The sequence below is a fragment of the Tetrao urogallus genome (assembly GCF_951394365.1).
Source record: "Tetrao urogallus genome assembly, chromosome: 4".
NCBI lineage: Eukaryota > Metazoa > Chordata > Aves > Galliformes > Phasianidae > Tetrao > Tetrao urogallus.
Genome location: NC_136817.1, coordinates 15209967 through 15233646, shown reverse-complemented (window position 1 = coordinate 15233646; position 23680 = coordinate 15209967). Strand labels below are relative to the sequence as shown.

Genomic DNA, 23680 nt, shown 5'->3' with positions numbered 1-23680 from the left:
GTGGGCTCGTGCTCAAAGAGAGAGATTACAGTGAGTGTCATCCCTCCCTGCTCATACCCTATCTGATAACATCAAACAAAGAGCTTGTGGGAGGCCCAGTTTGTATATAAATAGATGAATGACTGAACAAAGCAAAGCCCTGGCTTGAGAAATATGTGCTTCATCTGGGATATATCTGAGACGCATACAGCAAACCTGCATGCAAAATGTTTAAAAGTTATCATCAGAGCTAACCCTTGCGCTGTCCCTCTCCAAACATGGTGGATTTTACCAGAGCTTAGGTCCTGATACCAAGTTTATGCTTGGCACGGATGAAAATGGCATTTTCTCCTGCTCCTTCTGGTCTGGCTTTTGGGGGAGAGACGAGGACAGGCAGAACTCAGGGTGAATCAATTCAGGGTCATCAGCTTTATCACCCTGTCTCCTTCATGCAGGCTGAGGCAATTACATTCACAGTCGTGCAGCCCCCTCGACACGGCCTGATTGAACACACCAGCAATGGGCAGCATTACCACCAAACCACCACCTTCACCATGGATGACATTTACCAGAACCGCATCAGCTACAGTCACGATGGAGGCAACTCGTTGAAGGATCGCTTTGCTTTCACTGTGTCTGATGGGACCAATCCCTTCTTCATTATGGAGGATGGGGGGAAAAAGGTAAAGGGACAAAGGGAGGTGAGAGAGACCACAGAAATAGCTGATAGAAAGCTGCCTCCTCTCAGAGGAGGCAGATTTGGCTGCCGCTACTCCGCAGAAAATAAAGGCTGAATATTCTTGGTTATGAGATCCTTTATGCTTCTTCAGTGCTGTAACGGCAAGATTTGTGAATGCAGATTTGCTCTGGGATCTTGATCCTAATGAGCCAGAAAGGAAGCCAGGCTGAGAATATGGTGGCCAAGGCTTTGACTCGCAGAGTAACAGCTGTCTCTCTGAAACTTTGTCAGGTTATGACAGCAGCACCACAGCGCTTCAGAATGGACATTCTCCCTGTGGATGATGGGACACCCAGGGTGGTCACCAACCAGGGTTTGCAATGGCTGGAGTATGTGGATGGCAAGGTAACTGGTTGTCTGGATTTGAATTAGATTGTTTCTCAAGTTGTTTCAGAAGAAAGAACTTCACAGGAGAATATTGTGACCCTTTGGCATTTTTGTTCTTGTGATAGACTGCAAGAGCCCCTCTGTGTTCTTGGAAAAGACAGGCGTGCAGGGATGCCTGCACTGCGGCTCCATTGGCTAATCCAGACAATGTGGCTCCAGAGCACAAAATTACTTCCTTCCCTTACATCAGCAGGCTTTTGTACATGCTTCTGGCTCTGTACACTCCTGCCCACCTTAACCAGACAGAGATGTCCTGCCCCTTGTCTCTCCTCCCCAGGGCAGTATATCTTCAGTTTTGCTGATGGCAAGGAATCTGTGATTATGTGCTGCAATAGCTGCACTGAAGATGTATGGCTTTCAAGATACAGGAATTTCTTGCTGTGGCATGCCTTTGTTTTGCTAAAGTCTAAACAAAACCGCGGGGAAGGTTATCTTGTGCTCATTTTTAAGGACTCACTTATAACTGAAAACTTCAGTTCTTCCTAGGAAAAAGAGTTTGAAGGCACTGCATTAGGAAGCTGCATTAAGAAATGGCTATCTTAGCTCAAATTCCTGACTTCAGTAAAAGCAATCCTACAGTCTTGGGCAGTTTAATTATCTCTCTTATTTTCTCCTGCTTTTAAAGGTGTTTTCTTTTTAAAGATAGAGCAAAACGTGGTGGCACTGAGGCACATCTGTTTCAAGTCATTTGAAAGTAGGTTACTATAAGCTGACTAAAGCAGTGTGAACTGTCCTGAGTAAAACGTTAAAATCAAGACTGTTTGCAAATGCTTTTGTCAAGGTTGGGGCTTACCTCAGCATCATTGAGTCCACAGAGTGATGGTTTCCAGTTGAAACTGGAAGATTTTGTCATAGCTTTTAGCCTCAGCTAGGTAGGGCTTGGCAGCGTGCTTTGAATTTGCTTTTCTTTGAACCAGATTTTTTAAAAATTATTATTACTCCAGATCTGAGGCAGAATTTGAGTCCTTCCTATGCCGTCAAATTTCATGTGGGGTTTAGCTAAGGGCTCCGCAGCCTCTGTGTGTCCAAGGCCACTCTGTTCCATGCTTTTAAACCTCCCTCATGGAGTACTGCAGGGTGGTAGGTCTTTTTGGATGACTGGTTAAAAAGACTTGCACTGCTTGATCTTCACAGTTTAACTCCATTGTTTTGGCTTTAATCCAGGCAACCAATCTAATCACTAAGAAGGAATTACTGACCACCGATCCCGACACAGATGACAAACAGCTGATCTATGAGATAACAAATGTTCCCAGGAATGGTTATGTGGAGAACAAGCTGAAACCAGGAACAACTGTGACCACATTTTCTCAGGGTATGGAAGATGGGCTATGTGTTGTTGCTTTTTTCTTCATCTGCTTCAATTTGTCAAAATAGCCTATATATGGGGGGAAGAAATGGTGGGAGGGATGAAGAAAAGGAGTAAAATCATATTACTGACTTCAGGGTAGACTCACTGCCTGATCAGAAGAGCGGTGCTCTCTTTTGAAGTCTCCAAATTTTGTCCAAAAGTAAGAAACGAACTTCACTTCTTGTCGATTGCAGAAATCCTCTAATTTGTGCCATCCTGTGTCCTGTAATATGCCCTCCTTCTGCAGGTTAGAGCTAGAGGCTTGGCTTGGGACATAATAGGTTGTAGATTTTGCATGTGATCCTAAGGTCAAGGAGATGTTTATCCAGCAGTACAAAGTCAACAGCATGTAAAAAGTTCAGTCTTCCGGGACTGTGGGTCCTCCATTAGCAACAAGAGGTGAGAGAGTAACTCTGCTTCATACCCACTGTGCTCTTTCTCATTGCTCCCTCCAGCCTCTCCCAGGCAGGATGAGAATGAACGGGCAGCACAGCCTTTAGCATTTCTGGTACTGCAGTTTGCAGAGCCTCGCGCCATGCTGCACAAGGTCCTGTACAAATGCAGTCAGCAGTTCTTAGTCATCAGCCAGCCAAGCCTGGTGTCCTGTGTGCTCAGGAAAAAATAAGGGTAAAAATAAAAAGGGAAAAAAAGAGGAAAAGACCTATGTTATTTTAGAGCTGGAACCATCTCAGCAGTGAGAAGCCCTGCTAGGACATTCCAGCTTATGGAAAAGAGCTGAAACCTGCTGCACAAGCAAGTTCATATTCCATGCATTTGATTAAAACTGCTTTAAATTTACTTTATTTTTAAATATTGCAAATAAAGACTAGACAAGGAGATGTCTTGTTGCCTCTTTTAGCTTGTAAGATCTTTTATCTGTGCTTTTGGCACAGATAGGATGTGGAAGTTAGCGTGTAGCAGCATAAAGGGCCTGTGGAGACCCTGATGCTGTGGCTGCACGTCTGTGCTGCTCACTATGTTCTGCATGGGCTCATTGGATGTCTCCTCCCACAGAGGATGTGAACCAGGGCCTTATTCAGTATGTGTTGCATGAGGAGAAGGTTCAGGAGACTACAGACAGCTTTCAGTTCCTCGTGAAGGACAGCAAACCCAATGTGGTCCGTGGCAATGTCTTCCACATTCAGTGGTCTCTCCTCAGCTTTACGTACAGCAGGTAAAGGGCACGGGGCTTACAGCATTCTGCTGACAATTTGGGTCTTAACAGGGTTGGGGCAGGCAGAACTCTAATATGTGATGGGCCCACGACATGAGAATAGAATCCTGGGGCAGTTAACATCAAATAAGCCTGTTTCCTGATGCCTGGTCAGGACTGAGGACTTATATTGCACCACACACAGCAGTCGTGCTGCTGATTTGTAAGTGTGCTGAGGGATTCAACCACGTGTTTCAGTGAGGAGAGGGGCCTGCTGGTGCTGGGTTACACCCTAGAGCAGGATTGCTGAATAGCTGACATCTGCCCAAGTCCCTGGTTGTTAGCATCCTGTGCGTTTTTGCGCAGACAACAGTCAGCTTGAGTTTGTTGATGTCAGTTTAAACAGTTTGCTATCCAGCATGAGCGTCTTGCCCGTGTTCCTATAGGATGCCAGCGCCCTCAGCTTGTGCATTAAGTAGTGCCTGTTATTTGTCTCTGCTCAATACATTTCCAGCTACAACGTCAGTGAGAGTGCTGGCTCTGTGAGCGTCACCGTGCGGCGGATTGGTAACCTCAACCAGTATGCCATTGTCTTGTGCCGCACGGAGCAGGGAACAGCCACTTCCAGCTCTGGTTCACAGTCTGGAGAGCAGGACTATGTGGAGTACGCAGGACAGGTAGGCTGGGGAAGGGGGCAGAGGAGGGAGGAATCATCTCAACGCTCTGTCTGTACATACTGTCACTGGGGTGACAGTGAAGGCAGGGCACACTGGGAAACTGGTGGAGAGCAGCAGCTTGCTTCTAATCATTATGGCTAAGCTTGTAAACTGGGTTACGTTTTCACCCGTTCCCCAGTATGGAATGCCTGGACATTGCTGTTACGATTTTTTTTCTTTTTTTACCCTGACAGCTCCCTTGTGGTGTGTGATTGATGCGTAGTGAGGGTGAGAAGGATGGAGAAGTAGGGCCCAGCACTTCAAAGATGGAGCATGATGTGAATTGAATAATTTTGGTGCCTCTTGGAAGGGTGAAAAGTGATGCAGCTGTCATCTAAATCATTAGTCTGCGTTAAAACACAGTAGCATCTATAATACTTCTTCTAGAAAAGCTGAATCTGAGTTGGAAGAACACTGTTGTTACATTGTTGCTACAGTTGGTCATTGCAGCTGTTGGGCATGAGCTTCCCATCCACGTTTTGAGTTTTTTCCTGTTCCTCCAGATGGAAACATAGTGCAGTGCTGTGTGTTTTCTGCTTAGGCAGCACTCTTTTTGCCTTCATCTCCAGGAGCTGAAACTCCTGAAGATTTGGCTGCACTGTAGTTGTACGTATAGTTGCTAGGACTTTTCTCTGACTGCAGCCATTTCTTTCTCCACAATCCTTATAACAGAGACTCCAGGATTTTGTGAAAAATTCCACCGTCTTCCCAGCGCTATGCATGGGATTGTTACCTCCATCCTTTCACTTTGTTTTCTTTATGCAGTTAAGGACTGCATTAATCATCCTCAGCACTGGGAATTTATAGTCACATCTTTTACGCAGAGGCTCCTTGGAAACTTTCAGAAAGCCCACTTTTCCTGCTGATTAACTCTTTCTCTCTTGTCCTGCACTGTGTAAATTCTTGGGTTTTACAGCTGTTGCTAATCTGATAGAAGCGTTGCCATAACTTTGAGCATATTTCAGCAATACATCTTTCAGTTTAAGGAACTTTTGTGGCCAAGAGTGAAGTTCACCAAGTGCTCATTCAGGGGACCTCTGTGGCTTGGTGAAGTTTATAGTCCCTGTGATTTTAAGATTCCCAGTAGAACTGATAAAAACATTAAAGGGACTCTTCCTTTTTTGAAAGATAATGTGCTTGCCTGGATAGGAATGTCACTTAGAGTCATGCAAAAGTCCAAAAGCGTGAAGGCAGAAGGCCTCAGGGCCTGCCTACACACTGCATTTGCTGCTGCCTTTGACCTCTCCTAGTCATTTATTGTTGGCTAACGTTGGTGTGTAGTGCTGCATGAGCAGGGTGTGTACCTGAGGAAGGGGTAAGGCAGAAGGGGCAGGAAATTTTCAGTCTCCTGCAGACCACTTGCTGCCTTCCAGGTGCAGTTTGAAGAGCGGGAAGACACCAAGGCCTGCACCATCGTCATTAACGATGATGACGTCTTTGAGAGCTCCGAGAGCTTCACTGTGGAGCTCAGCATGCCAGCCTATGCTCTGCTGGGGAACATCACCCAGGCCACAGTCACCATCACAGACACTGAGGATGAGCCCATGCTGCAGTTCGACAGGAAGACGTACCACGTCAGTGAGAGTGCTGGGTTTCTCTCTGCGCCTGTTGAAAGGAAAGGTGGGTTGAATCTGAACCCACCCTGCCGGAAGGTGGATGAGGAGCCCTGGAGGTGATAGCCAAGACATAAGGCACTTGCAGACAGGCTGTGAAGTACCTTTGTGGTACAAATCAGAAGACAAGAAGCAACGCATGAGAGGTGGCTTAATTTTTTTTTTGTTCCCCAGCTCTGCTTTTAAGATTCACCAAACAAGTTAAAGCTCCCTGCTCTTGAATCCATCTCTTCTCTCAGCATGAGCAGGAGCAGACCTTTGTATTTATTTACTGCTTCTCTGTGATTTAGATACCATGTTTGGAGTAGACCCTATCACTGTGCCCTACGTTCTTTCATAGACAAGTGCCAAAGTGCCATCTATTTCTTGGCCGTAGTAACCAAGAGTTCAGATTTGGAGTGTGCCTGGAAGTGAGGCCTGAGGCAGCTTTGGTGCAATTTTAGGAACAGGGATGGTGTTCTTCCCACTTTCTGTAGCGAATACCGCTTTGTTATTTTAGTCAACATCTGATTTCCTCTACCAAATAGAGTATTTCCATAAAGTTACATTTTTTTTCTGTTGCATTTTAGGAGATGCTGGCAGCACTGTGTCTGCTGTCTGCTACACTGTTCCCAAATCAGCCAAAGGAAGCAGCCTTTATGTGCTGGAGTCTGGCTCTGACTTCAAGTCCCGAGGGATGACAGAAGACAGCCGCATAGTTTTTGGACCAGGTGTTACCATGTCGACTTGTGATGTCATGCTGATCGATGACAGTGAATATGAAGAAGAAGAGGAGTTTGAGATAGTATTGGCCGATGCTTCAGAAAACGCACGCATTGGCAGCCGGGCTTCAGCCAGCGTCTTCATCGGTGGTCCCAATGATGCCTCAACAGTGTTCCTGGGAAATGCCACATTCACCGTCAGTGAGGCTGCAGGTGAAGAGTGGTAGGGGTTTTCACTAGGATGAGGTGTCAGAAAGTGTGATTTGCAGCACAGCAGCAGCATCATATAACATCTGTGTAAGGTTATAGTATTTCTCTCCTGCCCTGAGTGGAGAGGGCTGAGAGTTGTTCTCTGCGACAGCCTGTGTTCCGCAAGGGGCAGTAATGATGGAAAAAGCGCCCGCTGAAGATTGAGGAATATTTTTTGTTGTATGAGCCTGTTTTCTGATCTTGGTTGTCTCTCACGATTCAGGAAACATTGAAATTCCAGTTCTCCGGCACGGACCTGATCTTTCAACCCCCACATCAGTGTGGTGTGCCACTCGGACATCAGACCCTCCATCTGCCAGCCCAGGAGTTGATTATGTCCCCAGCTCCAGAAAAATAGAGTTCAGACCAGGCAAGACAGAAGAGGTGAGGAGCCACTTAGTCTCCTGATGAGTGTTCTCTGTCTGAGGATGCTTCTTCTCTCTCATGTATGTGCACACTTTTGCCATTTGACAATTTTGAAAATCCTCTGGAGGCCACCTGAGAATTGTAAATGAAACTGCTGTGCAGATTCCCATCAGATTAGCTCTCCCGCTACAAAAGATAGTCAGATCACGTCTCCGAGGATAAAAGTTGTCTCTTCCCTTTTCTCTGAACTGATAAGCCCAGTTTATCTATATCATTGTTGCCATTGATTAGCGATGTTAGGAGAGGCCCAACATAACTGCAGCTTTAGACAGCCAAAAACAAGTGCCAGAAAGGATGACGTTTTCACATTTTTGAAAGTGGGACTTCTGCTTTCCTTCTAGTTCTGCACTCTGACAATCCTGGATGATGCTCAGTACCCAGTGATAGAAGGGCTGGAGACATTTGTTGTTTATCTCAGCTCACCCCATGGAGCTGAGCTGATAAAGCCCTTCCAAGCAATTGTGGCCATTAATGACATCATCCAAGATGGTAAGTTGTTTACCACAGTTTTGTCTGGACCACCTTACCTCTTCCTTAACACTTGCATGCAGCAAGAAGCTAGTCCAAGAGATATTACTCCTAGGTCTGATTTAACCTGTTTTCCTGGGATCCTCTCGTTCCATTTGGATGCCCTGTTTTCTGTTCATGCATCACTGTCCACGTGAGCTTGGAGACTTCAGAAGTGCAGAACATGAATCCTGCTGTAGTGTTCACTCACCTTCAGTCACACTCTTCTGCACAGAGCTCCATCCTCATTCATGCTTTCTATGGACTGAAGTCTCTCTTAACTATGTGAGGATGTTTCATCCTCCTGTTTCTGTTGTTTCCCTTCATTCCTCTCATTTCCTGTTTCTGTTCGTCTCTCATGTTTGCTTCTTTAAGGACAGCACACACTGTATAATCTAACTTTGTAATAGTCCTTTATGCTGCTATAGCTGTATCTTCTATGTCTGTCTACAGACAGTAGGATAATGCTTTGAGACCTAGCACATATTTCAGTACTGAGTCCTCATGTAATCCCTTCTTGACATGCCCCGCAAACATAATCCCTGCACTGCCAGACCTGTCTTGCTCTTCAGCACATTGGAACAACACCACAGTGTTAGAGAAGGAGCAGGTTTCACGAGCCACTGGAATGAGTGACTTAAAGACAATGAGTAGGGGTATCTTTTTTCTGAAGTGCTGTGGGGTCAGCCAGCCCTGTGCTCTTAGGAAGGCAGATAGCAGTCATGATCGCTTGTTAATTTGAAATGAAATCCTTTACTGAGGCATAATAAAGCTGCCGTTTCATTCTTTGTCTGTCAGACTGTGCAGCAATTCTCCAGAGCTGTATATGCCTGGAACACTTCCTGGCACTGTGGAACTGACTCGTCACTCTGGGATTTCAGCGTTGCCTGACTTTTTCGTTGTTTTTTTTGTTTGTTTTGTTTTTTCTTTGTGCAGTACCAAGCATGCAGTTCACCAAGGATGTGTTCACAGTGAGGGAAAAGGAGGGTGCACTACACATCCCCATCTTCCGCACCGGCGACCTGAGCTATGAGTCTTCTGTGAGGTGCTACACCCAGAGCCAGACAGCAGAGGTCACGGAGGACTTTGCAGAGAGGAGAAATGCAGACGAGTCCCGCATCACTTTCTTGAAAGGGGAGAAGGTGAGCTGAACCTGGCGTATAGAGAGAGTGAAGAACCACTGAAAGGAGTGGTGCAGATCTCCTCCGTGACTCTGCATTGTTAGAAGGAGCTGACAGTGGTTGTCAGAACTTATGTAGATGCTTATGGTCATAAATCGTTCTGGTTCTGGAAATACTACTTGTCTCTGAATGAAGGTCTTTGTTTCATAACAAAACTGATTAAGATGTGAAATGCAAATCCTCTGTCAATCAGACTCAGGATTGTTGTAGCAAACAAGGATGGATTTGTGGAACTGCGTTTCTCCACGCAGAGTAGCCTTAAAAATAGAAGGGTTCCTCTTCCAAGACTGACAGTGCGCAGACATTAAATCCAGACAGTGAGGAAACAGGGTAATCTTCCAGTGGCTTCAGGGAATTATCAGTGTCTTCTATTATCTCCTCTTCTCTTGGCTTTAGGTGAAAAACTGCAGTGTTTACATCAGTGATGACTCTGCCTTTGAACCAGAGGAGCAGTTCCATGTCTATCTTGGTAGTCCGCTTGGAAACCATTGGAGTGGAGCTAGGATTGGAAAGACAGACATGGCAACTGTGACCATCACCAATGATGAAGACGGTAAGAGAGTAGGCTCAGCAAGTTGTGGGAGCCGTGGCGTAGGGTATGGTTCCAAGGCCATCAACACAGTCTCAATAACATGGTTCCAGCAGATCTATTTTGTCATTTCTTATGGAAATACCAATTTGTCTGCTGGAGAACTACAGACTTGTATGCTGGACCGTCACATGGTCACTGGTGTGGGGGCTTTGTGCACTGGTCTAATCGTATGGGAGAGATCGAATAACACCCGATTTGATTCAGTTTGTCCCAAGCCCCTGCAATTGTGTAGGTCACAGCTGTGCTTCTCCTGGGAGATGTTGCCTTTTCTCCAGTGTCTCACGCTGGAGAGATCCACGAGGAAAGAAGGGGGCTGCCAGGGGTGATGTGGAATGGAGGCTATAGTGCCACTGCATGGAATGGTTTGAGTACATATGGTTCCATGGAAGGCAGGGGCATAAGATTTGTGTGCCATGCTCCAAAGCCCAAAGCATAGGAATGGGGCTTTACCCCACTCCTTGCCCTAGTACACATCCAACCCTTACAGCTGCAGCTTTGGCCCCTGCTTTGAGGAGCCCCCTGCTCAGAAGACATGTAGATACAGTCTAAAAGGAGCTGGACTTGGCTCAGCCCAGTTGCTGAGTACATTTATTTCATCTGTAAACAGCTGCTGTGCGAATGTGGGGTTTTTTTCTTCACTTTTCTTTATAGCACCCACCATTGAGTTTGAGGAAGCTGCATACCAAGTACGGGAGCCACCTGGACCAGAGGGCGTCACTGCTTTAAATATCAAAGTGGTCCGGAGAGGAGATCAGAACAGGACCTCAAAAGTGCGCTGTAGCACTCGTGATGGCTCAGCTCAGGCTGGAGTGGATTACTACCCCAAGAGTCGAGTGCTCAAATTCAGCCCAGGTAAAGAGTTCTTGGAGGGGAGGTCGGAGCTGGTGGTGTCACCAGAGATATCAGGAAGGATATCAGGAAGGATATTAGGAAGGAGCACTGAAGGAAAACATCAAATTTAGACAAAGAGACTTTTTGTATTAGACTTGCAACACAGCACCAGTTTAACTGGTCTTACTGTAAACTGCATGAACTGTAAGAAGATATAACATACCTTTAGATTCAGCAGTTTAGATTTGATTTGGAATCTGTTCTTGGGTTCTTCACAGTATTTGTGGGAGAAGACACACAGTTGTTCAGCTTGCTACAAGTGGGATGTAAAACTTTACTTACAACAAATGTAACACATCGTTCTTTTCCAACCTTAGTGTTCTGTGATTTCTCCACTCCCCTTACTATCTTAATCATTCTCAGGTCAAACACCTCGAAGTAGAGGCTTCTTCTCTGAGCACAAGTGCTCTGCTCAAAATGCAAAGTGCTCAGCTGCTATCCAAGCAGGAGAGCAATGAGAAAGAGGAAATGAAATCCTAGAGGTGGAGAGCTCTTTACTGAGCAGGCTGTTGATACTTAAGGAGACAGAAAGATGACTGAGATTTCTGCTTGCTGGAATTAACAGTACATGAAAAGATGGGAAGACCACCTCAAATCTTGCCTTGTTTTCTCTTGTATACATTCTATCACTTGATTTCTTTTTTGTTTGTGGATTTCTTGGGTTATTTTTGGTTTTTTTTTTTTTCTGTTGTTGTTGGGCTTTTTGGGGCTTTGTTTTTTTTTCTGGTAATGTATTTCAAATATAGTATGTGTGTAGTAGTATGAAAACTTATTTTTAAAAGTGTGATTCTCCCAAGCTGCAGCCCTCTGTGCTGCTACAGCTGTAGTTTTGTAATGCAAAAAGGCTGATTTGTTGGATGAAGAGCCCTCAGAACTATCCTGTGTACCAGAAGCAGTGGGTGTGTGGCAGAGCAGTCCTTGGAGGTTCAGCAGAGATCTTTCTGAATCCTCTAAAAGCATAGACCATGTTGCTAAGACAAAAGCTGTCACAAAACATTTGTGTCTGCTGGTATGAGAGAGAGTAGAGATTCTCACTGCAGAGGGGGATATTCTTCAGATCATAGACTTTTACTACAGACAGCTAATATAAGACAGGCATTATTAATCCTCAGATGGCATCTGCTAGGAAATTTATCACTTGATCAATCAGATCAGTTGTCATAGTTGAAGTTTTATATATAAACTCCTGTGTGGAAAAGGCTGAATTATTAGTAGCAATGAGTGGAAATAAAATTTATAATGTGTATTTTATCGATGTATTTCAGTGGCCACGGCATAGATGAGTTCTGCCTTTTTTTATGAGAACTTAGAGCAATATCCAGGGATGAATTCTCTGTTTCTTTTGCATTTATTCTCACAGGTGTGGACCACATCATGTTTAAGGTGGAGATTATGTCCAACGAAGATCGGGAATGGCACGAGTCCTTTTCTCTGGTGCTGGGTCCAGATGACCCAGTGGAAGCTGTTCTTGGAGATATCAGCACTGCAACAGTGACTATTTTGGATCAGGAGGCATCAGGCAGCCTCATTCTGCCAGCACCTCCTGTGGTGAGTTGCCCATTGCAATGAATGTGATTTAGTACGCTTGAAGTACAGACTCAGAACTCTTGTACAGTTTCTGAAAAAAGCATTAAGAGCTGCAATGATGCAAAAGGCTCAGTGAGTAGGAAGGATTGCCTGTTACGCTACTTCCTTCAGACCCAGGCGAATGCTCCTATCTTGCATCTGTATAGGTTGTCTCCCTGGCTGATTATGACCGTGTGGAAGAGGCCACCAAGAATGGTGCTAAGAAATCCCCTTCTCCAGGCTATCCGCTCATCTGTGTCACTCCCTGTGACCCTCACTTCCCCAAGTTCATGGTCACGAAGGAGCGCTGCAGCGAGGCTGGGATCAACCAGTCTTCCATACAGTTTAGCTGGGAAGTAGCAACCCCCACAGATGGGAATGGGGCCAGGTCACCTTTTGAAACCATCACTGACAACACACCATTCACCAGCGTCAACCATAAGGTATGTGGCTAGATACTGGTGTGGCCAAGCTACAAAAGCATGTGGTGTAAGTCAGCAGAGGGCTTGGAACAGCACTGTCAGTCTGTGCGTTGCGTGATCATTTGCCTGTAAAGTCTGGTGCTTGAGAAAGTGGCTGTGCTTGAGGGTGGAGCTCAGTGCTCTGATGTTATCTGGAGTACCATCGTTTGCCTTCAGGGTTGTCTGCTTTCTTCCCATCCTGCTCAAGTTGAAGGAAAGGCATCACTGTTAGTTTGTCCTCTGTTAGTCCAGGCACTCATTTTGCTGCCTTGCTTCATGTGTGGCCTCAGACTGCTCTGTCCTGGACTGTTCATATCCTGCCCCACAAGCAGAATTACTGTTTTCCTCTGGGGATTTTCCTCAGTTCTCCCAGCTGTGGTGTCTCAGCTCTTTTCAAGCATTTGGATCTGTTTCTAGATGATGCATACTCAGGTATGAATGGTGCGTGCTTTGGTTACACAGAGATTAAAATGTCAGATTTGTGAATTAGTATGAAATATGAAGTCCTCTTTAGAGAAATATTTTTCTTCTGGCTTCAGAAAATTTCACTGAGCCTGCTGAAGGCGTTACTTCTATTGATGCAGGAAGCAGCTATTAATACTCAGACATTTGAGCAAATCCCTGGAGGCAGGGATAGATAGACCTTTGCAGGTCAGGTTCCCTCTTCTCTTTCCATCATGTGTATGGGCAGACTTAAGGAGCTGTAAAGCACCCAGCATATTCAGGCACTTTTCACAATTGGAACCTCAACTCAAGAGAAGCAGACACTGGCATGCACATGCTCCCATTTTGCCTGTATGCAGTTGTCTGTCTCACCTCTGTGCTGCTTCAGAACTCCAGGACAAAGTGTAATTGTGACCTGGCAAGATGTCGCAGTGCTGGTGCATGTGACCCAGGAGCACACTGCTCTCTCCTTGCTCCCTGCAGGTGCTGGACAGCATTTATTTCAGCCGGCGGTTCCACGTGCGCTGTGTGGCCAAGGCTGTGGACAAGGCTGGCCATGTGGGCACCCCCTTGAGGAGCAACACAGTTACTATAGGGACAGACAGTGCCATCTGTCACACTCCTGTGGTCGCTGGGACAGCTCGAGGCTTCCAGGCACAGTCGTTTGTTGCCACTCTGAAGTACCTGGATGTCAAACACAAGGAGCATCCCAACAGGTATAAACCTGGAAGAGGGCACAATCCTTTGCCAGGCGTTTTGGGGTGACAGAGCCCGCCTGAGAGTTGCCACTGCCAGGCTTACCATGTCTGCTCTGCACTGCTATGTGACACGGGGCTCCCATGCCTACTAGCACTGCTTTTTCTGTTTCTCATCCACTCTTTGTTCCAGGATCCACATCTCGGTTCAGATCCCGCACCAGGATGGTATGCTGCCCCTCATCTCCACCCTGCCGCTACACAATCTGCATTTCCTGCTCTCTGAGTCTATCTACAGACATCAGCATGTCTGCTCAAACCTGGTCACCATCAGAGACCTTAAAGGCATCTCAGGTAACCTTTAAAGCCAGCTTTTATTTGCACAACAGGGGAGTACTGGGAAACCAGTAACAATAATGCACAGCAAGCTCTGTCTTCCTTTGGGCTGTTGATGTTACGGAAATAATAATTCCTGTAATAAATAACCTTCCTGTGCTAATAGCAATGGTGCTCTGTTGTAACAGAGTTGCTCTGTTGAAAATGAGGTACTGCACAGGAATAATCAAATTATAACAGGGCTAAGAAGCATCGCTGCTTGAAGAGGCTGTAGGTTCACATCGTGTTGCTCATGTTCTGTTTTTCAAACCTGTCACTGTGATATCCGTATGGATAAAGTCGAATTCACAAGAACTCTGTGTCACTGATCTCTGTGGTTGGGCAAGAAGAAGCAGCCAGAGCAAGGTCCTAGGTCCTAGGGTAAATGCCAGAGCTAGAAAAAATACACAGTTTATGTCTCACATTCAGGGCAATGTGGCCTATGGTTGCTCCGTGGAGGGCAAAGGGTTGTTGCATTTCACTCTTCATTTCATGCTCAAGCTGTTCTACCTTTAAGCTTAAAATTTAACTTCACTCTTTAATTAATAGGTTTTTTAAGCCTGCTTTTTAAGATTGCTAGCGCATTCCTGTCACGTTTTCACCCTTGAAGATCTGTGTATGTTCAGTTTGACCTCTAGGGTGATGGTGAGGAGACATTAAGTCCTGAACATACTAAAAATCACTGACATGACTTGAGAATGCAAGTGGGATTTCAGTGCACAGCTCAAACTCTTTAAGATCTGAAGGCCTTGTATCTCTTACTCCCAGAGGCAGGATTCCTTGATGAAGTGACATACGAAAGCATTGTTCTCGGTCCTGGTTATGACCGCCCTTACCAGTTTGACCCCACGGTGAGAGAGCCAAAGACAATCCAGCTGTACAAGCACCTCAATCTGAAGAGCTGCATATGGACCTTTGATGCCTATTACGACATGACTGAATTAATTGATGTCTGCGGAGGCTCTGTAACTGCTGACTTCCAAGTAAGATGGCATATCCTGAACTCGTCACGTCATCCAGATTTTTGTCCATTCTGTGGCAGACCTTTACTGTGCGTTCATGAATACTTACTTGCTTGGTATTTCTGCTGCTCTGCTCTGTACACCTGAAGCACATTTTTTCCCTCCTTTACCAAGAGAAAAACAGTATTTGTGAAATACACATAATTAATTACCGTCACATCAAAAGCCAGAAACGTTCTCTTGCAAAATAGTGTTTTTCACGACAAACATGTGCTTCACTGCCCTCTCGTGGACAGATTATAAACGTCCATCTCACTCATCTACAGTCTCTGAGTCTCATCTGCATTAGATTCTTCTGTTGAATTTCCAGTCAGAAGATTATGGTCAACACAAACAATTTTAATTTCTCCTGGTCTGGAATATTTTGTTAACTTCACTTTTATAGCTCCAGTTATTTACACAAATTCAGAGATGCTCCTTGACCTGAGCAACTGCGTAATGTAGTATGAGGAGACTGGCACCAACCAGTCTGGAACGTCTCTCTGAGCTCTCTGAGGGCTCGCACAGTACAGCTGTGCCCCACAAATCATAAATGCTGTATACGGAGCCAGAGACCTGTGCTGTTCCAAGTGCTTTTAGGGCAGTTCTGAGAAAGCAGAATTTTAATTCATTTAATTCATTTTAATTCATGGAATTGGAAACTCCTTTCAAGGTAAAGCTGTGAGCACAACTCCCTTTGTTAGGTGCATTAAGGACAGCAGTGTGTTTTAGCACTTGCTTTTATTTAAAAGGAAGGCACTTCGGTCAAACCTGCAAAGAAAGTTCATGTGTGGATATCTGACCTAATTGTAGGGTTTTTATAGTATGTGAGGAGTGCTCTCTGCTCATATACTTTTTTATTATTATATATATTATTATAACATCAGTTCTTCATTATTTTTCAAATTATCCTCTAGTGATAAATGTTTTGCAAATTAATTGCTTTTAATGCAAATTCCTACATTGCAGTGGAAAACTTGCATGCCTCTGATTTCCCAGAAACACTGTGGGCATTTTCATTTTATGTTCATTGCAGATGTTCAAAGCCACATATTAGGGGGGGGTCTACAAAAAAGTGTGATGTGTATACTTTTAGCTGATCCTGGACTCAAGCTTTCTCCCTCTTTCTAGAAGTTTGGTGTGGGTTCCCACAGTCAGAACGGCCTACCTAATTTTGGTCCACAGTGGGAGCAGTGAACGTGGGAGCTTTGTTGAGCCTTGTCTAAAACTCTGCCCTTCAGTAGTCAAGTAACATTGCTTGCTTGACAGTCATTCAGTTAGTGCAGGCAGCCTGGGAAACACTCGGATTTATAAAGTTTTTAAAAAATACTTCTATTGTGTGATATGCAAAGTAGCATTCCCCCAGCCTGGTCACATCTGCACCACAGAGCTTGTGTGACACAGGAGTACCAAGGAAGCTACAGAGGTGCATGGCACGCAGGGCTCCATGCCGCCATCCCCTGTCTCACATTCCACTAGGCTGCAGCTGTAATGTGGATGTAGATGTTTTATTCCTGTAGTGAATAGTTCAGACATTAAAAGGAAGGAAAAAAGATTTGCTCCTGACTGCACCAGTGTGCTTGGTCTCATCTCACCTCTACTAAATAGGAGTCTTTTATTGCAGACATTGTGACTTTTTTCCCCACTTGCAGAGCAGAATGTGAACAAAGAGGGTGCTGCAGGGCCAGTGTCTCTCCTTTGAAGAGTGCATAATCACCTGCTTGGGTTCTGTTGACAGGTACGGGACTCTGCTCAGTCCTTCTTAACAGTCCACGTCCCCCTCTATGTGTCCTATATTTACGTGACAGCGCCAAGAGGTTGGGCTTCTCTTGAGCATCACACAGAGATGGAGTTCTCCTTTTTCTACGACACTGTTCTGTGGAGGACAGGTATGTCCAAGGCACTTCAGAGTGTATACGAGCATTGTTTTCTTCTCAGTTTTCCCTTTTTCTTAGTTTATGCAATGTCACTGCAGTCCCGAGTCTGGATAGCATCCAGTGTCAGTCCAGTTGTGCTTGCATTTGTGAAAGCTTAGTAAGGGAGTTGTCATTTCTCCCAGCATGTGTTAATGGGAACAGTCGTCACAGACAGTGCAGGAAAAGAGCTAGGTGTTCATTGGAGCCTCCTCAGCCAGGCAGAAATTGCTCCCCATGGGACATTTGGCATGGTTTCTCCAATGCTTTCCACTGAATTCCATGTGGGAACTGCAGTTGTGATCCTCAGCCTCCCAGCTCTCACAGGTTGACTTTTTCACATCATAACCGCAGTACTGCCAGTGGTGGGTCCCATTCTGTGCTCGTCCTCCACTGCTGGTGACATCTAAGACTTAACATCACCGTGTATAGTTATGGTTTATCCTTTGCCTGTCAGTCTGCTATTTCCAGCTCATTTATCTTTCTTTCCCACAATATCTGGAATTGTACAGCTGACTCAACTGGAGGATGATCTCAGCTCCCTTTTGGATGCTTCTGGGCTGATTAGGGCTGACTGTCACCATGTGAGGACTGCTGTGCCACCTGTCCTCCACAGTAATTTTGTTCTTTCTGTACCACACAGGGATTCAGACGGACAGCGTCCTCTCAGCCCGGCTGCAGATAATCAGGATCTACATCCGTGAGGATGGCCGACTGGTTATTGAGTTCAAGACCCAGGCCAAGTTCAGAGGTGAGAATGAATATTAGTCCTGATGAAGAAGGAGAGCACCATGAGAATACAGTCCAGTTTTGAAAGCACAGGTAGTAAAACAAGCTATGGCTAAGATCAGTGTTAATGATCAGAGTATTTCTGCCCTTCCTTTCACTAGCCTCTCAGCTTAGAAATACTTCACATTTTTCACTTTTAACTTTACAAACTTTACACCTAACGTCAATGATTGAGCTAGGGCCCTCATAAGCCCTTGTTGGTTTGGATATAATTATTTCCATTAGATTAAAAGCCTTCATGTAGCAGGTGTCTTACATAGAGACTGCCTTCTCCTTTTTCTCTTGTTCTTGCCAAGACAGGGCAGCTTCACGTTCTCTGCTGTTGTCTCACACAGTTACCACAGAATGGTCCAGGATGAAGGGACCCCAATGATCGTGAATCTCCAACCCCCCTGCCACATGCAGGGCCCCAAACCTCCCCATTTGTTACTAGACCAGGCTGCCCAGGGCCCCATCCAACCTGGCCTTGAACACCTCCAGGGAAGGGGCATCCACAACCTCTCTGGGCAGCCTGTTCCAGCACCTCACCACTCTCATAATAAAGAACTTCCCCCTGACATCCAACCTAAATCTTCCCTTCTTGAACTTAAAACAATTTCCCATTGTCCTGCTGTTATCTATCCTTTCAATGAGTTGACTCCCCTCCTGATTATAGGCTCCCTTTAGGTTCAGAAAGGCTGCAGTGAGGTCACCCTGCAGCCTTCTTTTCTCCAGTCTGAACAAGCCCAGCTCCCTCAGCCTGTCTTCGTAATTGTACCACCAATCATTCCCTAAAACAAGAAAGTGGAGCAGCACAGTGACAAGTCATGGGAACGGGGGCATCTCCTGACAGCCTGGAAACTGCTGGTATTTGGGAGTAGCAGGCTGCAGAAATACCCAAGTTTGGCTCCACCTCAAGCCAGTGTACTTACCAGAAGCTAAAATCTGCACTTGGATGTGAAGTACCGATAGCTGAGATGCTGAGCAGGTTCTAAGGCTGTTCCTAATGAGAGACCTGGGGTCTCTCTCCCCCTGTGCTGCTGTGTGCGTTGTAGTATCTCACAGGGCCTTATTGTCACCTCCTTGTCCTCACCACAGGGCTCTTTGTAATGGAGCACCACAGTTTGCCAGATATGAAGTCATCTTTAATGACTCCAGACCATCTGGGAGGGATCGAATTTGACCTGCAGCTGCTGTGGAGTGCTCAGACTTTCGACTCTCCCTACCAGCTCTGGAGGGCAACCAGCTCTTATAACAGGTGAGGACCACAGGCTCAGCTCTTCAGGCCATCTTTTTTATTATTGTTTTGCTAATCTATGTTACTTGCACTGAGGATCAAATTAAACACCGTCAATCAAAATCGTTCCTCCTGCACCTGCTGAATGGGTGTTTCTGGGCTTTGGGTTAGGTCCTACTATGAACCCTCCTTGCTCCACTAATTTGGAAAATGTGGATGTTAGACAACTGCATCAGAGAGTGGAACGGTCTGGAGTTTGGTTTGATGATGATGGTGTCTCTTGTCTGTTCTCAGGAAGGACTACTCTGGAGAGTACACAATCCTCTTAATTCCTTGTACTGTGCAGCCAACGCAGCCATGGATAGAGCCTGGAGACAAGCCCCTGCCCTGTACAGCTCATGCTCCTGAGCGGTAAAGAGTCACGTTTTCACCTCTAAGCCCAGTTTTGGGTTATTTGCATGATCCCAGGAAGCAGGGGATGCACCACGAGAGCAGGAGGGGAAGGGCAGTAACCTCCCCTTACGGGCTCTCAGCCAAGCGGTTTTCAGCCTTGGTGCTACAGAAGCCTGTGTAATAGTCAGAAAGCCTTAGCTGGTTGTGTGGGGCACAATAGTCTTAATTGAAAAGTGGGCAGGGTGAGAGGCAACAGGCAAGCTTAGGCTGAATACTGCTGTAATACAGTCTGCTGGGCTGTGAAAGCAGAATGGAAAAATGGTAAAGCAGATGTAACTTCGTGTCACCAGCATGTAACTTCAGATGCATCTAAACTAAACTTCACCCTTTCTGTCTCAATATAGATTTTTGATCCCGATTGCCTTCCAGCAGACAAACCGCCCAGTTCCTGTTGTCTACTCCCTAAACACAGAGTTTCAGCTCTGTAACAATGAGAAGGTGTTTCTGATGGATCCCACCAAGTCTGAAATGTCTCTGGCAGAAATGGATTACAAAGGGGCTTTTTCAAAAGGTAGGATTTCTTTTCTTGTTCCTCTTGTATTGGATGTTTCTGTTTACAGAACTTCGGTTTCTTGGAAAAAAAAGGTATAACTCAGATTTGGCTTTGCCTCTTGTACAGCAACAACTGGTACTTTGAGCATGTCACAGCACCGCAGTGGCAGGACCACAAGACAAGAATGTGCTCGTGGCAGGGTGTTCTGTCATGGCAGGCTATTCTGTGCACGTGGACTTGTATAAAAGCACAGCTGCTTTTGTAGTGGGAGGTGTGTGGCTCTGACAGAGGTTCTCTTGTTGAACTTTTTGTTATCTCTTCCTTGATGCCCTTTGGAGAGTTTAACCTCCCAATCTCCTCAGGGCAAATCCTGTATGGCCGTGTACTCTGGAATCCTGAACAAAACCTAAATGCTGCTTACAAACTGCAGCTGGAGAAAGTCTACCTGTGCACCGGCAAGGATGGCTACGTGCCCTTCTTTGACCCAACAGGAACTGTCTATAATGAGGGGCCTCAGTATGGCTGTATTCAACCCAACAAACACCTGAAACACAGATTTCTCCTCTTGGTAAGTTTTCTGCTGTGGACAAAACGATAATGTGGGGCATTAGGTGCAGTCATGTCTGAATAAGTCTGGTCTCCTAGCCTCTTGCTAACCTAACAGATGGGGAACTAAATGACATTCCACATTGCGGGGAGAAGCTGCCCAGCAGGGAGTACTGTAAGAGGTTCTTACTGAAATAATGTGCTTGCAGTGTTGTCCTCTGCTTTTGCTTTGGATTTGTTTTCCCTAGAGCAAACAGGCTCTGTCTACAAAAGGATGAGAAGTGAAATGCTGTGGCTTTTTGGTTGGCAGACAGGTCCAAGCTGTAAAGACAACACCAAATCTTCCTCAGTCTTAAACCATGAGTATTTCTTAGTCTAAAGCAAAAGAAAACGAATGAGGAAAAAAAAAAAAAAGCAAAAAAAAAAGCAGAAAACCCACATGTACCAAGGTTTTACATGGTTTCTGTTTGTGCTGTGGCACAGGCAGCGTACAAAGGGAGATCTATTCACCAGCTTCACAGCATTCCCCTTCATTGCTATGGCACGCTCTCAAGGTGCATTCAGCTCTAATTACAGGCTTTCAAATTAACATTTGCCAGCATCCTCACTGGCAGCCTTACTTAGCTAATAGCTTAGTGCTATTAGTTCATCCAGTGTGCACATGAGCTAGCTGCTTTTTTTCCTGATGCTCCATTCTACAAACCTACTGTTGAACTGCTCGGTGCTAAAACAATGTGAAGTGCCTAAACATCATGCAGGTTAGAAATATGTCCCATGCACAAACATAATCATTTTTAAAAAGTGTGTGTGCTCATGTCTGTGGAACTTGGACCTTTGGATTCAATTTCTGCAGAAGTGCACAGGTGTTACTGAGACACTCAGCTTTTGGCTTCCCTTTGGAAAGGTGTGCAGAAACGCCAGGCTGAGCTTTAAAATGCCCCAATGTGTTAGAATTTGTTTTTAAAACAATAATGAGCAATTTTAAGAAATTTGTGCCCACGCGTGAGCAAGTGTTTCTGAGCAGGAAAGGACATATTTTAAGGGAATATTTAATTAGAGACGAGGAAGCCTTAGGATATAAAGTGAGATGAGCTCAGGGAGAGACAACATCAGCTCTGGCAAAAGAAAGCAATCACTGGGAGTGTTGCTTTCCTCTACAGTATCACTGAAGCTGCTCTTGAAAGCCACGTGGTTATTCAGGTGCACGGTGTTGATGGCATGCACTCTTGCTCTCATTTTTAGGACCGAAACCAACCAGAGGTCACAGATAAGTATTTCCATGATGTGCCTTTTGATGCCCACTTTGCCTCTGAACTGTCTGAGTTTCACTCAGTAAGCAGCATGCCTGGTGTGGATGGATTTACTCTCAAGGTGGATGCTCTCTACAAGGTATGTACTAAGCGATGTCCATAGAGCAGAACTAAGTCCTGTATTAGCTAGCTCAGAGCACTCCACACCCCTTCCCACTGACAGGGCCAGGAGAGCTCAGGTTGCGATTCCCCTCCATGCTCAGAGGCCGGCTTTAGGACAAAACTTGGAAAAGCTCGGCAGAACACAGCAGGAATTGCCACAGTGGGAGGAACGCAAAGGAAACTCTCAGTCGAGGGGCAGCTATGGTGATCCTGATTTCCTAGTTTTGTCATCCCTCCCCAGTCAGGTCCTCTTTATAACGTAGCAACCTCCATGGGCGTAAGTGACTTCTTGGCATTCCTAGGGTCACACCGTAAATTAACAAAGGAAACAGTTCAGAATCAAACTCCTGCACGAGAAGTGGAGATAAAGAATATGTTTTGATGGTTAGGATTTTTTTCAAAGCACTCAGTGAGCAGTTAAAATACAGGTTGGCAGTGTTCTCCATTAATCATTACAACTGCCAAAGACAGACAAGAAGACTGAATTTGGTGATAAGTATTGTTGCAGGTGCTTATGCTGAATATTTTTGCTGATATCTGCATGACTCAAAAAAAGTGGGGAAAAAAAAAAAATCCAGTTCTGTCTTTACCTAACAAAATCATTTTATCTGACTTCCTGTGTGCACATCTTGCCTTCCTCACAGGTGGAAGCTGGACATCAGTGGTACCTTCAAGTAATCTACATAATAGGCCCGGAGAGCATTGCAGGGCCTCGTGTTCAGCGATCCCTTACTCACCACTTGAAGCGTGGCCGCAGAGACCTGGTTGACGGTGATGGGAGGCTGATGCTGGATGACTCCTTAATCTATGATAACGAGGGTGATCAGGTCAAGAACGGCACCAACATGAAGTCGCTGATCTTGGAGATGCAGGAAGCTGTGGTTGCAGCCTCCTTATCACAGACAGGTGCTTCCCTTGGGAGTGCATTTGCTGCTGTCATGCTGCTGTTGCTGGTGCTATTGGGAGTCTGCCTTGTCACCAGGAAGTGCCGGACACTGCGGAGGAAGAGAGAGGCTGTTCGAGCTGCCCCAGAGGAGCACCCTCTGAACACTAAGGTGGAGCTGCCCAAGGGCACAGAGAAGGCAGTGAACAGTCAGTACTGCACCGTGAGGAACATCAATATACTGAGGGAAACAGGAGGCATCTCAAGTGTCAAAAGCAGGAAGGTGAAGCAGGTGAACTTAGAAGTTAAAGTCCACAATAATTTGCACGATGGAACAGAAGTTTAATGGAGCGCGTACTTATGTTTTGTAAAAGCCTTTTATAACTTGTAAAAAGGAAAAAAAACCCACAGAAACAAAAACCAAAAGATAAGTATAAGTATGCTGGTATTTTTATACTCTCATGAGAAAAGGAGGAGCTCTGGCTTTGTGTGATGCACAGCAGCACAGGCGGTCACTGCTCTGCCTGTAGCTGAGCTCCTGCATCACACACAACCGGTCCATCTGATGTTTGAGCAGGAGGGTTATGCTGCAGGGGCAGAAATCCCCTGGAGAAGGTGACACGGGCCTATGGCAGGGCCTGGTGCAGCCCTCACGAGGAGACCACAGTTCCCTGCAGGACTTTGGAGCACTTTTAGCGATGTCTGGGAAACTTAATGTGTTTGTGAATCCACGTTGTTGAGCTTTGAGCACAACAGTGTGTGTGCCAGCAGGATGTGGGAGCAGTTTGCTACCTGCCTAGGGAAAAAAGTAAGAGAAGTAATATATCCTCATGTAATATCAGAGGCAGAGTGACTTGATTTGCTTCTTCAAATGAAGCAAAACTACAATAGAAGTTGAAAGTGCAGCCTCAGTGCTCAATGGGACCTGGGGGTTTGTTCTGCCTGAGC

The 23680-nt window shown here is 45.6% G+C and overlaps 1 protein-coding gene across 1 annotated transcript in view; it reads left to right on the top strand.

Annotated features, from left to right (window-relative positions):
• FRAS1 (Fraser extracellular matrix complex subunit 1) overlaps positions 1 to 23078 on the top strand; it is a gene marked incomplete at both ends in the record, with an annotated part of 163381 nt that extends 140303 nt beyond the window's left edge. Inside the window, 25 exons of the mRNA XM_079534855.1 lie at positions 435 to 662; positions 950 to 1063; positions 2270 to 2420; positions 3471 to 3630; positions 4124 to 4286; positions 5699 to 5945; positions 6508 to 6852; positions 7112 to 7272; positions 7656 to 7803; positions 8758 to 8963; positions 9399 to 9555; positions 10246 to 10446; positions 11846 to 12033; positions 12219 to 12494; positions 13440 to 13672; positions 13845 to 14005; positions 14795 to 15009; positions 16766 to 16916; positions 17584 to 17691; positions 18807 to 18966; positions 19240 to 19356; positions 19743 to 19909; positions 20254 to 20459; positions 21680 to 21826; positions 22494 to 23078. Coding sequence (XP_079390981.1) covers positions 435 to 662; positions 950 to 1063; positions 2270 to 2420; positions 3471 to 3630; positions 4124 to 4286; positions 5699 to 5945; positions 6508 to 6852; positions 7112 to 7272; positions 7656 to 7803; positions 8758 to 8963; positions 9399 to 9555; positions 10246 to 10446; positions 11846 to 12033; positions 12219 to 12494; positions 13440 to 13672; positions 13845 to 14005; positions 14795 to 15009; positions 16766 to 16916; positions 17584 to 17691; positions 18807 to 18966; positions 19240 to 19356; positions 19743 to 19909; positions 20254 to 20459; positions 21680 to 21826; positions 22494 to 23078 — 4995 coding nt within the window. The remainder of the gene's footprint in view (positions 1 to 434; positions 663 to 949; positions 1064 to 2269; positions 2421 to 3470; positions 3631 to 4123; positions 4287 to 5698; positions 5946 to 6507; positions 6853 to 7111; positions 7273 to 7655; positions 7804 to 8757; positions 8964 to 9398; positions 9556 to 10245; positions 10447 to 11845; positions 12034 to 12218; positions 12495 to 13439; positions 13673 to 13844; positions 14006 to 14794; positions 15010 to 16765; positions 16917 to 17583; positions 17692 to 18806; positions 18967 to 19239; positions 19357 to 19742; positions 19910 to 20253; positions 20460 to 21679; positions 21827 to 22493) is intronic.
• Between the last annotated feature and the right edge of the window lie 602 nt (positions 23079 to 23680).